The sequence below is a fragment of the Brassica napus genome, chromosome C4 (genome assembly GCF_020379485.1).
Source record: "Brassica napus cultivar Da-Ae chromosome C4, Da-Ae, whole genome shotgun sequence".
Lineage (NCBI taxonomy): Eukaryota > Viridiplantae > Streptophyta > Magnoliopsida > Brassicales > Brassicaceae > Brassica > Brassica napus.
Window position 1 is genome coordinate 56,580,461 of NC_063447.1, and position 16,645 is coordinate 56,597,105.

At 38.0% G+C, this 16,645-nt stretch overlaps 1 protein-coding gene across 1 annotated transcript; it reads left to right on the forward strand.

Moving 5' to 3' along the window:
* The first annotated feature begins 7,012 nt into the window (after nt 1–7,012).
* On the forward strand, nt 7,013–12,898 carry LOC106375855. Its single transcript, XM_048754985.1, has 9 exons — nt 7,013–7,220; nt 7,726–7,928; nt 8,008–9,743; nt 9,827–9,927; nt 10,090–11,682; nt 11,762–11,810; nt 11,892–12,133; nt 12,215–12,319; nt 12,422–12,898. Exons 2-9 carry the CDS (start codon nt 7,757–7,759, stop codon nt 12,630–12,632), a joined length of 4,209 nt encoding a protein of 1,402 aa, XP_048610942.1. The 5' UTR covers nt 7,013–7,220; nt 7,726–7,756; the 3' UTR covers nt 12,633–12,898.
* The last annotated feature ends 3,747 nt before the right edge of the window (nt 12,899–16,645 follow it).

The window sequence follows — 16,645 nt, forward strand, 5'->3', positions numbered from 1 at the left end:
ATGCACTTCTAATAGAGAAAAATAGACTTCAAGAACTTCAAGAACTTAAAAAAAAACAACTAGCATACAAGAACAATATATAACAAATTTTGTTGAGCTTGAATAGTAGATGATTCATGTATCTTCATTATGTGCACTTGAGTATGTAGTGGATCAGCCTGAAGCGAGCTGGAGCAGCCTGCAGCGTCAAGAAGCGTCCTGATGCACTCGTTTGCGTCCAGCCCGCATGACGGCCTGTAAGGGACTGTGCACTTTGGTGGGACGGGATTGGGGCGACCTTTTGGAGATCATAGCCCGCACGGACCTAACCCGCCATGATCCGCGAGAAGAAGAGTCCGCTGCGGTATAGGACGGGACGTACCAATCTGTTTGACATTCCTATATATGCTTCTAGGAGGTTATCACATTTTGTAGATGGATAAAAAAAAATTGTGTTTGGAAATATGCTTCATGTTAAAATGTATTTTATAACGAGTTATTTGAATATATGCATGTTTTTTTAGTCTACTAGAAGATTTCTAAGCTTTATAAATTCTATGATGAGCAATCTACTAGGAACTGATTTTCTTAAGTACACGCAAACAATGCTAATATAAGAGAAATATGCAAGTCATAGGCTAATTGATTGTTGATACGTTAACAATAGGTAATTAATAATATTAATTATAATATATAATTTTCCATATTATTAGTGATATGCATAATACTCTCTATAGCTTTTATATCGTTGATTAGTGGGTGTGGGTTGATATATTGGTCTGCAACTATGCATTCACGTTGCAAATGCGACCTCCATGAACTGAATAAAAAAGAGTAAAGCAAAAATAGTGGGTTGATATATTGGTCTGCAACTATGTGTGTGAGTTTTGACTTTTCTTTGCGTCTAGGTTAAGGTTGTATGTGTTTTTATGCACTATTTATGTCGTTTAACTGTAGTTTGTCAATGTTACATAAGTTGTTTTTTTTTTGAGAAAAATGTTACATAAGTTGTTTCTCTGTTTTTTTAATTTTCGTGTTAGTGATAAGAGTATCAGTTTCAAAAAAATTGGTTTCTGTTTCCTTTCTTCTCTTAACCTGGAAGGTGCTCACATGAGACCGATAATAACATTTGACAGGAAAATAAAATAAAAAAATCAAGAATTAAAAAGCGACTACCGATTGTCACTTATCAGGACTTTTTTTTCTTTTGTCAGCGATGTATACGTAAACTATTAGGACTTTTTGGACCACAAGGAACACGTTCACCATTGAAGTCGCATTCTGGTTATAACGCAACCAGAGAATGTTGCTTAGAAATGTACTTTTTGTGAGGTAGTTTCCAACGTTGTCAGTAATCATCTTTTTAGTTAATATTATCTTCTGAACACTCGTTTGTACTGTTACTGTATATCGAGTACACGAAGATCTTGCAAATAGATAAAACATTGTTTGACAAAGGATCCGAATGGTAACAGCTGTTTTGGTAATAAAAACGGTATGGAATTGAAGTGCGGTACGATCCAACTGTGGTTTGTGCGGTTTGCGGAATAAGTGCGGTTTTGAGAAAATTAGCTGTGCGGATTTGTGTTTGATTGGTGAAAATATAATTTGCGGAATTGAAAATTTTTAAAAATATAAATAATACAAAAGAAATATATCAGTATAACTAACATAACTAATTTTTTTTAAGTATTAACAATTATATTTAAGTTTACATGATTTACTTTAAATTTAAATAAAAAGCCGAATTTTGATATTGAACCAATTTTCTAGTTCAATTTTGTAGTAATTATTTTCTTATTATTAAAATATATGATTTTAGTTTGTTTGTTTTCTGTTTTTTTTAAATAAGAAATTAAATAAAAAGTAAAATATTTTGGATTTAAAATTGTGAAAAGAAAAAATAAATATTAATTTCATAAAGTATTTTAGATGAATAAAATCTATATTTTCAAAAAGAATCGTAAACTAATAAAGTAAATTATATTATTTTAAAAAATAAATCAAGTGGAACTTGTAACCCAAAAAGTTATACACAATGCAAGTCAAAATATTATTATATCCTATCAAAAGCATAACAAGTAATGTAAGGTACTTTTCATTAATATTATAAGAGAGAGTTACACTAAGGGACACAATATGTATCGCTGAGAGACACATAGTAAAGTTGAGACACATTCCGTGGACATCTGTATATTTTGTTACAGAATTAACCCTGCTTTTGTCTAAAGAGAAGTATGTTGTAACTAGATATATGTGATAAAGTGAATTATTTTGGGACCACACAATTAGAAAAGTTCTTTTTTTATCCGAGAGTTGTTTTTTTCATTTTTTTAGTTTCTTCTCTGGACTGAACTAATGTCTCTTTCCTCCACTTTCATTATCACTATCCCCCCTTCAATCACCACTTCCATCATCATCTTCATATCTGCCATTGCCACTTCCTCCACTATCTCCTCCACCTCTGTTACCACTTTCGTTTTAATTACCACCTCCGTTTGAATCACTACTTCCACTATCTCTTCCATCTCTCTTACCATTTTCGTATCCATCACCGAGAGCTCCATCTGCAACTCTTCCGGTCACATCAACAACATCAACAGCACCACTGACCATGAAATCCTCGTCCACAACTCTTCCGACCACATCAACAACATCCACACACACAACCATGAGATCCCCGTCCACACTCTTCCGACCACATCAACAACATCCACACACACATTGACCAAGCGAGCTACCATCGCTTACATTAATCACCACCTCCAGTATCTCCTCTCCCTCTATTACCACTTTCGTATCCACCACCGAGAGCCCCATCCGCAACTCTTCTGGTCACATCAACACAACCACTGACAACGAGATCTTCATCCACAACTCTTCCGACCACATCAACAATATCCACGCACACATTGACCAAGAGAGCCACTGATCCTCATCCAAAACTATTCCGACCACATCAACAATATCCACGCACACATTGACCAAGAGAGCCACTGTCACCTTCATAACTACCACGTCTCCACCGCCTCCTCCATAACCACCACCGCCTCTGCTATGGTATCCACTGCCATCTCACCACGGTGTCCACCACCGCTTCCATGGGACTAAGCGCCACCGTTCATAGGTACCACCGCCTTGTTCATAGCCACCATCGCTTCCATGGACGGTAGAAAAGATCGATAGATGTATGCTCGAGAATAGAGATGGAGAAGATGTTGGCAGGGAGAAAGGGGGTTAGGGAGAATTTTGGATCGAGAAGATTGCGGTTCGTTTCAGAATTCGATTTCTAGATTGATATCTTGTGTATTTGCATAGTTTTAGCAATCATTTTAGTTCTCAATTTGTCCATTTAGATGCATTTAGAGTAGATTTAGGTGCATTGCATATACATGTAACTATGACTATTTGTGAACATGTTTTTGTGGATGAATTTTGGTAATTCAGGTTTGTTGATATAGAAACGAAACTAGTGTCCACATAGGAACTACATAACTGTTATGTCTCTAATTTATTACATAGGGACTGTCCTGCAGGTTGACTGGATGAGCACTACTATCATACACAATGGAGAATGGTTGAGAAGATGCAGATGCAATGTGATTGTCCACATGGAAGGTGTGGAAAACGTCTGTGTGGACATGGTTTATGTGGACAGGTTTTGTGTGGACAGCGATCTATTTTCATGTTCCCTGAACATAGTTTAACCTGTGTAGACATGGTTTATGTGGACATGGTTTAACTAACAAAAACGTCAATGATTTCAACAAACAAGAACGTGAAGATCCATCTAAAAATAAACAAATAAAAACAGCACAAAAACAAACATTCGACGGAAGATTATTAGAATAAGGACAAAATTTACATGAGAGAAGCTTAATCTGCTCATGAGATGATAATACTTAGCTAACCATATGTATTCCACCTTACTCAGCTCCTCCTCTGAATCTTGTTCCCTGTACTCAAAAACCAAAAACACAGAACCAAATCTTAGCTAAAAAACAGGAATGAAAACACAAAGGACAACACAAAGAACCATACAAAAGACTTTGTTTTCCATAATTATTCTTTGCCAGAAAGCTCACATGCACAATTTAAACTAAAATCTTGAGACCCACAAGAGCCAACCAACAAAATGAAACTGTTAGATGCAGAAAGTTTCAAACTTTACCGTTAACGTACATAGACTTCTCGTCGCTCCAATTCGATAAAGCCATGAGGAGAGTTTTCTTCTGACTCACACCAAACCAAAATTTTGAATCTTTAGATGTTACCCATGATGAAGACGAAAATGAATTTGGTACCTGAGTTCTAAATCTGACTTTTGAATCGAAACCGTAATGATTGATTCTACTACAACACACGATAAAAGCAAACATCGTGTGAGACGATTAGCAAATCTGGAGTTTTTCTAGGAATAGAAATTGGCGCGGTGAAACGGTCGCTGAATTTCGAGCTCACCCACGGCGGATCCCGAGCTCGCCCACGATGAATCCAGAGCTCATCGACAGCGATTCATGAGCTCATCCACGATTGATTTCATTACAAGCTCTGGTCTCATCATCACACCCATCGATCGTCTCTTGATTTTTTTTTTGAAACTTTCAGTATTAGGGTTTGAGTATTTAAGAAAGTATAATTGAGTTAGGAAAAAAAGATGAACTTGTCAGACTTGATAATGAGTTACGAGAGAAGAGGAATGAGAAGTAAAGTTTGGTCTAGTTAAAGGGTGTTAATGTCTTTAGATACACGAAATGTGTGTGGTAAGTTCAATGTGTCTGTGTAATTGGAAACTCATAAAGTCTCTCTAGGAGTAAAATTTTCATATTATAAATAGTGGTACATGAGTCGATGATATTTGAAACGTAGACTTTGTGCTATATTGAAACAAATATTAATTACACAGGTGCGGTTTTCAGCTGAACCACTATCTTATACGTGAGAGTAGTTTTAAAGTGCATTTTTTTTGGATTCTGCATGTATACAAAAATAATTTGCGTATTTACTTTTGTTTTTTTACTAGTGTGCGTTTTTGAGTGACAGTGGTGAATGGTGATCAATTGACGGTTTTGACAATTCCGCACTGAAAACCGCGAATTGCATGTCGCCATTCTCAACCAAAATCTTTGTTTATTGGAGAGTGGACCAAGAAGTGACCCTTACGCTTTTTTGTTCTTCTCTTTTTAAAGTAGAAGACTAGCTTTCAATTATGGCAAAAGTGACTGACCTCTTTTATTTAGAGAGAGTTTGAATTGGTTAGTAAAATTTCTATTTAAATGCAGTCGACACACTTTGACAGTCCACCCAGAGATAAGTTAGACATCTTAAATTACGTAATGCACACTGAAGCTTTACTTCTTGTCAGCCGTACTACCGTAAAATCAAATCTTTGTTAGAAAAGAAAAACATATAACATTTGTTTTCATCTTTTTGCTAAATTGTAAATGTCATTAATCATAATGAAGTTTTGGTTACAACTGAAGTGCAATCAGATTCTGTTTTACAGCCATTTTGAATCTATGGAGCCGCAAAAAGTATAAAAAAAACCCAAAGACACTAAGGAATTAACTCCAAGCTTGCCAACAATGGTGCACAATGAAGTTAATAAGCATTACAGGACAAGAGACATCAAAATTAAACTCCCACTCCAAGCGCTTCTTGACAGTTAAGATTAACCAAACCGTCAAGAGAATAGCTAGAAAACAGGTTCAGTCAAGCACTAACCGAAGTGGCTCAAGCAGACATCGACGGAGGCGGCTGGCTCCCGCTCCGGAGCTCCACATGAGGAGGAAGAAGCTAACAAACGAGCCCAAGCTAACTCAGCAGAAGACCAAACTGAAAACCTGAGTAAACGCCGCTGGAAGTGAAAGGCACAAGTTACGGTCAAACGCATACGGTCAATGCAGCTCCCCATCCGGCTACGCGACACAAAGGATGCAGCGGAATCATCAAGGAGACAAAGAAGTTATCTGCTGGAGTTTGGAAGATGGGAAATGAAGCACGGAAGGAGAGTGAAGCTCCTTGAAAACAAGCGCCATTACCGACAAGAGAAGGCTGGAGATGTCGTCAGATGGGTTGTCCTCAAAACCCAAGGAGTCGACATCGAGAACAGCAAGTTGAAGCCAATCAATCACCAAAAGCACGCTATGGTTGACGTCTCATAACCTAAGAAACAGAGGTCCTCGGAACGGTGAGCCTTGGCACCGCCTTTACTCCAACTGGAGAAGAGAAGCTCTGACGAGACCTTGAGAACGAGTCCAGCTAGACGCACAGATACAAGCCGGTGCCATTGAGGGGAGGAGGAGGCAGCGACGCTTCACCATCCATTCCGGCGAAGGGCAAGATCAGATCTGACCCAGATCTGCTCCGATTGAAAAGCAGAGACCGAAAAATCGAAGGCTCCTTAAGCTCCTTGATGAACTCTACTCTTCGCAGGTGCTCCAGAAAGACCACACACGTATGCAACCCTCGATTAGATTTACTGTATTCCCGTGAAAATCCAGAGGCACCACACAAAGAAGATGAGAGTAAGACGAGGGGGTTAAGGGAAAGACTAGAGAACAGAAGGGACAGAGGTGGCGACCGGAGCTGGAGAGCTTCCAGTCACCGAAATTAAGAGTAAAGCGGATGTGAAACTAGGGTTTTGAAGGTTTGGGGGGAGGGAAAAGACACTATTTTCTCTCTCTTGATTGCTAACCGTTATTGAGTGTTTTCATCTTGAATGATAGTTTTAGAGTAATATTTTATTTCACATTTAAATTTACTCCAACTTCAGTTGGAATTTTGTCATATAAAATATTATAATTTGCTATTTACTCTAGTTACTATACAGACGAAGAAAAACCACTATCATTCCCTTAACTATACTTGAGATTTTAACCGTTCGGAAAATTCTCCCAATAATAAATTGGTAAACAAAAATCACTCAAGAAAGTCTTTGTGAAATGATTATTTTGGTTACAATGGTCCGTCACTGGCCACTGGCCACTGGCCCACAAGTACAACAACTCTGTAACCTTCTGTCTCCGTAAGAGAGTTTCAGTAAAATGCGAGCCATCTGCTTTGGACCCGAGCCTGAAACTTGCTTCCGAATCCGAACCTCAGTGTTGCTCCTGCGCCCGCCGTTGAAAAAATTTCGATCACTTTATCTCTCTCTCTCTTGAGCTCGGATACCCTAACGCACTCTTTGAAAAATCGAGGTTGGGAGGAAGAAAGGCTTTCCATTTGCTGTAGATACAAGTGTAAGTTCGCATCTTTCGCTTTCCCTTTTTAGAAACCCTAAACTTTTATTTTTAGTATGTGAGATTGATTTGTAATACCCAATTATTGAAGTTTCTCGGTAGGAATTTAAGTATGGAAAGCTCTCGTTTTGAGATTGGATTCTTGGTTAGTGTAGTGTTTCAGCTTCGATTTGATTTTGATCTCGAGTGGAGGATTCACGAGATTTTTAAAGCAATTCTGTATTTTTTTGTTTCTGATTTAGCTTTGATTTTGAGCTGTTAATAAAGGATTGAGCTTTAGTTGGTTTTGGTTTAAAGATCTTGATGACAGTTAGTATCAAATGTGGTCTCAAGTTTGCTGGATTAGGAGTAGATTGAGTGTGTGTTTATAGTTTCGGAATTTGATTGGAGCTCTTAAGTGGTTCCCTAGACGTCACTGCACGTTTTTTTTTTCTTCTTTCAATACTTTTATTTATGGAGACCACAAATCTTGAACTTTGTTCTGTTTTTCTATTCGAGGTTCCAGATATTTAGAATCATTCTTAGGAGCTAAATCTATGGAGAGGATCCACAATTTCTTTGGACAAGAAGGCCTATCTCAAGACCAGCATCAGTCTCAGGTGGTTGATGGAAGCTGGTCCGGTTTCAGTAACGGTTTAGTTGGAAACCATAGGCATATAGACCCATCCAGTATTGCTGGTCTGAAGAGTTATAGCACACAACAACCTGGTATGCGTTTTGTCCACTTATATGACTAGCTTCTAGCTTATGCTGGAGATTTAAAACGTTCCTTTCTTGCTTATTCCAGTTGATCCAGAGAGATGGCAGTCTTCAAATTCACACCATGGCTTGAATTTTACGCAGCAGCAACCTTCTTCTATAAGGTCTGAGTACTCCAGAGGTCTATTGCAAGATAATCAGCAACTCACAAATGGTTACATGCATGGGATGGCAATGCAGAATGGGTCAAATGGTTTGGGAGTGGGTGTAGAATCTAGTAGAGATAACTTATCAGCGAAAGGGTTTACTTCAGACATTCATAAAACTCCTATGAGGTTTGAGATGGGCGGAGAATCTCCGGTTAATTGTGATTTCTTTGGTGGTCAACAGCAATTAAACAGCCAGCCGCCTGGCATGCTCCAGCCGTTTCCAAGGCAGCAGATGACTTTCAATGATATGCAAGTACTAAAGCAGCAAGTTATGGCTAAGCAAATGCATGAGTATCAACTTCAACAACAGCTTCATAAGAAACAGCTGGAAGCCAGGCAGCTCAGTTCTTTGAATTCACATGCAGTAAATGGAAATCGCTCAAGTGATAATCAATCACACCTTTTGATTAATGGTATCCCTCTTCAGGATGCGTCTAGTAATGGTTGGCAGCCTGATCTTGTGTCAGGAAATACACACTGGATGCACCCCGGCATTTCACCAGTTTCATCCAGTGGGCTTGGCGCTGAGCACGGACAGGCGAACTTACAGTTTGAACCTTCCTTGTACAGCATGCCTCTTGGTGGGGCAAATGCACCTCAAAATTCCTTCTCTTCCGTTCAGATGAACAGGTTATCTTCGGAGCATGGTTCCACTCTCACCAATCAGCCTGATAGTTTTATGCTACCTAGATCCACATACCAGGCGAGAGCGATGTTCTCAAATACTTCAGCTCCAGGTTCAAATGATAGCCCAAATTTTGAATGTTTCCAGCAAGATGATCCACGCGAGAGAAACGTTTCAGCGCAGGAGAAACTCGATCAGATGAAGGGTTCTGGTCCACCAGAAAAATCATATATAAAAGCGCCTGGAAATGTTTCTGGGTCACAGAAGTCGACAGCCTTAGATCCAACAGAAGAAAAGATTTTGTTTGGTTCGGATGACAATTTGTGGGAAGCATTTGGAAACGACACTGATATGAGCTTGACAGGAAACCTGATGTCCAGTAGTTCTGACCTTAATGATGCATGCCCCTCTTTGAAAGGTGGGGGTTGGAGTGCTCTTATGCTATCTGCTGTAGCAGAAACATCCAGTAATGACGCAGGCTTTGGTAACAGGGTCCAGAATCTTGGCGTCAAGGCTTCAAATGCACCAAGTGAGAGACTCCAGAGTGATTCGGGCTCTATTCAAACGAATGAGGGTATTGAAGATAGATTTGGTATTTGGAAGGCTGCTTCTAATCCAAACTTAGTTGCTCCTGTTGAACAGAAGAATCACTTCACCCAAAATCTACAAATGAAGGCAAACTATGGATTTGGCATTGCCACTGCGGAAAACAAGTCTATTGCCTCTAGGGATGTCCAGGAAAACCAACAGCATTTGGGTAATAACTCTGTGGAGAAAGCTACCCCTCAAGTGAATTATAGAGATGGCAGTCAGATCAGTCGCAAATTTCACTATCATCCCATGGGTAATACTGGTGTCACTGATGAGCCTTATCGAGAAAAAGTTGCCCATTTGCCACCCACACTGGAGCACGTTTCTGCAGGAAATCAAGGCTATTTTGGGCAGCCAAAGTCTCTTAGTCAGCCACCTATGAAAATGCAAATTGACAGGGTAAATTTTTATCCATTGGTTTTGGGCGTTGTTCTAGTAAATCTGAATCCCTCTGAACATTCTTTTTGGCTTCATTATGGCAGGGACATGTTTTACAAAGCATAGGATCAGAAAATTCACCTACTACATCTGCTTCAGCCGACAGGAGCGTTGATATGTGTAATCAAGTGAAGAATGCGTCAAGGTACTTTTCCTTTGGGTTGAAAAGGTTTAGTTTGTCAACTAACTAGCTGAGTACTGTTTTCACAAATTTTCATTGGGGATGTATTTTCTTACTGTGGTCATTGAGTAATTCTTATTCACTATTTGCTTGCAATTGCCCTTCTGAATTTTTTTTCCTGTGCAGGCAGACTATGCTTGAGCTTCTTCACAAGGTGGACCAGCCGGAGGAGCATTCTGTGGAAACAAATGTTTCCAATATTCCTGAATCAACACCCTCTGCAGAAAATGGTGGTCAATTTCGTCATAGTCAGTCGTCATCTGCTTCTCAGGGGTTTAGTTTACAGCTGGCTCTGCCATCTCAACCAGCTCCCTCACCTGATAATGTGCAGTTTTCTATGAATTCTTTGCAGCCATTGAATTCACTTCATATTGCCCCTGAAAAAGGACCAACAAGTCAATCAAGGTTTGCTCCATGGGCATCTAATCAATCTTTTCCACAGCAATCCACTTATCAAGGAGAAAGCAACAATGCCTCTGGTTTTCCATATTCCAAAGGGTATCGCCAAAATCAACTGATGCCTGTTGATACTCGACAATTAACTTCTAACCATTTAGTCAGTTCATCCTCTGAGTTGTCAACCCTTCAAGTGAAAGAAAGAGATCAAAGCAGTGACTATTCAGCACAAAAACCTTCCTTTCTGAATCCTACGACCCACAACAACAAAGGAGATTCAGCTGAAGGGTTTCGTATGCTGTCTGCTCCTCAGCCTCAGGTTGTATTCAGTTCGCCTCAGCAGAGTTCCTCTTCTGGTATGAGATCTGACTCAGGAGCCGGTATTTCAGCACCGCAACATCGGTTTTGGAACCAGCCACCTAAGCCTCAGCTAGATATATTACGGCCGCATCCAGTTACCAATAGCCACGTAGAAGACATCTTCTCAAGGCAGGAGAAGAGAAATCAATTATCCTCTCAAAATGGAGGAGACATGTCATTAAGTGGGAGGGACATGGTGAATATGCAAGAGTTGCAGGGTCAAGATATGGGTGCAAAACAAACAGCTGGTGTTGCTTCGATGTTCTCCAGAATGGTGCAGAGCAATCATCAAACCTTTGATCGCTCTTTTCCTTCAAACAACCTTCCGAAAGATAATATGCGTCACGATGAGCTTATGGCTGAAAATGGGGGGGCTGACGCACCCAAGATGACTGTGAAGAGAGTCAAGGATAGTTCTGTTCATCTTCAAAAGGTAGCTTCCAAAGAGGAGCAACAGTCACCTTTAAGGTCTGATGGTTTACTGAGAGATGGATTGAGTCACAAGGAATCAGCGAACCACTTGCTACCTTTCGGCCAAACTGTTTCTCAGAGTTTCTCCAATAAGAATCATTCAGCCGCGGCTGGAGCAGATCATCAACAACAAATCAGTCCTCAGATGGCTCCATCCTGGTATAATCAATATGGAACTTTCAAGAACGGACTGGTGCAACCCGTGAATAATACAGGGAGACTCACCTCCTTGAACATAGAAGAAAAATCTTCTAATGTTGGGAGTTCAGCTGATGGCTCACATAATGTTCAATCTCCAAAGCAGTTTAATACGCAGCAAATGTCAGGCTCCGCACCAGGAGCGGAGATTCCCTCATCTGAGTCATTGCCTCATGGTGCAACTCATACACTTCTGAAGGTTGATAAACCAAAGAAGCGCAAAACCGCCACATCAGAGCTTCTATCTTGGAATAAAGAAGTCATGCATGGTTCCCAGAGGCTTAAGACTCGCAGGTGTGTGGCTTATGAGCACTAATATTGATTTTTAATCTTTCATATAGATTACCGTATTAATCTACTACACTCTTTACAGTGAGGCCGAGGTTGATTGGGCCAGAGCAGCTAATCAATTTGCTGAAAAGGTGAGTTTCCTCATTACATACTTTCTCGCCTGCCTCTTTGTCCAATGTTGTTGATTACGTTGATGGCTTATGTTCTCACAGGTGGAATTTGGGAATTTACTTGAGGATGGCCTACCAATCAGATCAAAGAGAAGGCTTACATATTCAACACAACTCATGCAACAACTATTTCGCCCGCCTCCTGCTAGGGTAATATCTTTGATTGCTAGCTCAAACTATGAGTTTGTTGCATATACTGCTGCAAGAGGTGCACTAGGAGATGCATGTAGCTCCACTTTTACTGATAGGAGCGAATGCCTTTTGCCCCAGAACAAATCAAACCCGTAAGGATATGTACTGTTATCCTTGAAATGCTGGAGAGTTTGAGGTTATGTATTGACACAAACTTATCCACTCTTGTGTAGGGTGTCTGAGAGAAGGAACACTGAAACAATCAGTGACCAGTACATCTCCAAAGCTGCTGAAGATTTCATTAGCAGGTCACAGAAACTAGAGACTAACTTTGCAGGGTAAAAAAACACAGCTCTCTCTCTCTCTAGTAATTGATTCTAGTTCTAAATGGGTTTTCATTTTGGCGGCTTAATCTCATGAATATCTGGTCCTTGTTGCAGACTACAGAACGGAACTACAATTGCAGACTTGAGCGTGGAACTCCAGGATCTAGAGAAGTTTGCAGTGATCAATCGTTTTGCGAAGTTCCACCCAACATCCTCATCTACGGACCGGACCGTGAGTTCACTTAGGTTAAACCCACAAAGATATGTTACTATAGCTCCAATGCCTCGGAATATTCCAGACAGGGTACAATGTCTCTCCCTCTAACTAACTATTGATGAATCCGTTCATATTATTCTGTTTTTGGCCAGTAGTTCCCATTCATATGTATGTTTGTATTTCTTGGGTGGGTATGAGTTAGTAGTTGGTCAGGATTCTGAGAACTGTGAAGGTCTCTATTGTTAAGAAGCCGGAGCTTTCCTACGAGACAACATGTAGCATTAATGTATTCATCGTCACGAATATTGTAAGCCAAAATAATCCCATTTGTATACTTAGTAAAGAGTAGTTGCTCATAACAAAAGGTTACAACCTATGGTTTCCAGTAAACAAAACATAGCAATTGAGTTTCATCAAAGCTAAGATTTTCTAAAAATCTCTTCCTCTGTCTCTTTAAGTCACTTTGTGCTTTGTAGAAGCAGTCATGCTTTAAAGTAACAGAAACTTAACCAGACGCCGCACTAAGGAATAGCTTTCAAACTTTAGAAGGTGAGTCTAATTTCTTCTCCGACCGTTGCTAATATCTCATCCATCCTGCAACAAATATGCATAAGATAAGTCAACAAATAGCTCATCTATTGATATTGATGTTATGGCAGAAAACAATCAGAAGCTAATTAAGAGCCTAAAGATTATATACAGAAAGAGTTAGGAGGAAGAGAGAGAGTAAACCTACCTTTAGAATTACTTGGCGTTTGAACATCTCCACAAGCTCCTCGGCCATCTTCTCTGTGATCATATCGACATTACCAAACTTCAAAGACAACAAACAGAAAGAAAATCAATAACTACTTATTATTTTCTCTTCTTTTTTTTGTTTATTGAGCTTTACCAAATGCAGAGACATTCAAAAAATTAAACACAGGGATGCCACAGCAATCTCCAGCATCATCTGAATCTTCCTTAGAGCCAGAGAACTGTATAATAGACTCGAGCTTCATATAACATCTAAGATATCTACTCACATTCACCATCTCAACAACAACACCTACCTGTAGCTTTACCACAGATTTGCTTATAGATTCCAAATTCACAAGAATACTAGATAGTCATGTGCACACACACACTCACCATTTCCTTGTACGAAGATAGAAGCTTTGATCCGATACGAACTCTTGAACATACAAAGACTCAATATGTGAAGTAAAAAAACACACAGAATAGAAAGACAAAAGAGTGTTGTAAAAGTTCAAAACTTTTCACCTGTTGCTTAGACAGCTTCTTCAAAGTCTTCTCCTTGATACCAACCATGTCACTCAACGCACCAAACTTCATCGCTGGCACAAACCTATATTGCCCATATTAACAAACACAAAAGTGAGTAAAAGCATTCATCTTTTTTTTAACCACTGGTTCCGTAGATTACTCTGAGCAGCTGGTCTCCATAGCCTCATCGATGATGATGATGATGATGATAAACTCGCCGGAGATGGAGATGGAGATGGAGAAGCAGGCGGAGGAAACTGTGAGATGCTCATCGCTTTTGAGCTAAACGGCAACTCAAAAAAAAAACTCTATAGACGCCGGCCGGCGAGAGCTATTCTTATGGGGCTTATGAAGAATAAACATAAAGGTTATAACTGTAATTATACTTAAGCTTTTAAACTGGATTAAATAAAAAATTATTAAAACTAGTGTAAAAATAAAAGTTACTGTGCTGATCGGAGTAGCAATTAACACAGTAGATCAGATTTTACAGTGACAGAAGTTTAGACGATGGGTAACACTCAGTGGAAACTAGGGGTTCAGTTTTGCTATGGGCCTAAAACGATTATTATCTTACGTTTGGGCTTTATCTCATCTTCTCAGGCTTTTGAAGTTTCTAATGAATCTGATACGGCCCTATCCCGAATTCCCGATGGAATTACTTAAAACGGCGCGTTTGCACATGTTTTTTTTTCTTCTGAATCAATATCTTTTTATGTTTGTTGATTATCTAACTCAGTGAACAAAAAAATATTAATATGCTTGTTGATTGTCAGTCTAATCAGAAATTTGAGGTAATTTTTATTAACATGATAAATTTGTTGTTATTCAAACATGTTTTAAACAAAAAAAAGCAATGTTACGGAGATTGTTATTTTATAAAGTATTTTGAAATCTACTATTTTTAAAAATATTTTAAATTGTGATTTTTGATTTTTTTTTGTGGACTCTATCAGTTTAAAAAGAGAGAAACAACTCATATGTTTGAATGAAATTTTAGAGTGATTTAATAAAATCATATTAATTTTTTTTTTTAATTTTCTTACAATCATCTAAAACTCTTTAGACTTGGCAAGAAACCGTGATTGGTTTCTCAAACTTTGTTTTAATAATTGAAAAATATTGTCTAATGAAAAAGTGATGAATATAATAAAAGTTTTTTATTAAGAGACTTGCATCTCTCCGAGGAGAAGCAATTGTCACTCTATATCTCTTCCTTTTAGTTGTTTTTTTATTATTATTATTTTAATCTAAAAACGGGTGGAGATACTCAATGGTGCTCATGTTCTTATAAATCAAATAACTTCAAATCATTTTACATTGAATATATATCTCCAATTTTTTTTTGATTTATTTAATAAACCATCACGAAATAATATTGGAAGAAATATATAAAGAAGATATACAAACAATTTTGATAAGGAAGTGCATTACTAACCCATTAAGATGTGCTAGTGGGGTGGGGTAATCACTATCGAGAGCCATAATACAAAGGTAAAATTGGATTCTCTCTTGAGAAGAATTTATTCAAAGTCTATCACATATAATGGGGCCATATGGAGTTGAAGTCTAGTGATGTCGAACTCTAGTGATAGAGGTGGTCACTGGACTAAAGATGCATACTCAGTGTGACCAACATATATGATGGATTTGTTGGATTTCCTACGTTCGAAACTCTGTTAATATAGTATATGGGTCTAAAATCTGCTTCTATTTTCCTCTTTATGTCACTTTTGATATTTTGAATATAAGAAAGTAAAACCATACTATATCTTATTAGTTTTTTGTGTAATTTTTGTTTTCTAAAATATATATATCCAACTAGATTTATTAACCAAAAATCAGTTAATTTATCTTTGCATGTTGACAACAACCAAAAAAAAATAATAGATGGTAAGAGATGTAAAACCAACAAATGTAAGAGATTGTAGCTTGCAAAGTTTTCTCACAACCAAACAATAGTGTGAAAAGTGTGTATATGCGCCATTAAAGTCTTAACTTATCATTTATGCTTCTAGGAGGTTATCACATTTTGTAGATGGATAAAAAAAATTGGGTTTGGAAATATGCTTCATGTTAAAATGTATTTTATAACGAGTTATTTGAATATATGCATGTTTTTGTAGTCTACTAGAAGATTTCTAAGCTTTATAAATTCTATGATGAGCAATCTCCTAAGAACTGATTTCCTTAAGTACACGCAAACAATGCTAATATAAGAGAAATATGCAAGTCATAGGCTAATTGATTGTTGATACGTTAACAATAGGTAATTAATAATATTATTTAATTATAATATATAATTTTCCATATTATAAGTGATATGCATAATACTTTGTAGCTTTTATATCGTTGATTAGTGGGTTGATATATTGTTCTGCAACTATGCATTCACGTTGCAAATGCGACCTCCATCAACTGAATAAAAAAGAGTAAAGCAATAATACAAAGAGATACTCAAACAAAATAAAAAGTATTTTTCACTTCTAAAAATAACGTTTTATTAATTTACTTAGTGATTTAAAAGGATGAGGGTACCATCTGAAGCACGATGGGTGTGTCCTTTCTATTTGATAAAAGTTATATTCTATAGGATCCAAATATGAAAGCGAAACTATCATTCAAATACGAACAACCAATAAATATTATGAAGATAATATATTACATCTTCATCTGTGAGTCAAGATTACTCAACTTATTTTTGATATCCGTAATCACAACTAAATTGCAGAAACAAATTACGTATATACTTCAAATGAGAGTATACCTTTGAGATGAGATAACTAACATTTGGTGAACTTTACATAATTGTCAATGATCATCGGTTACCTATTTAATTAATGGCTAATGATTCA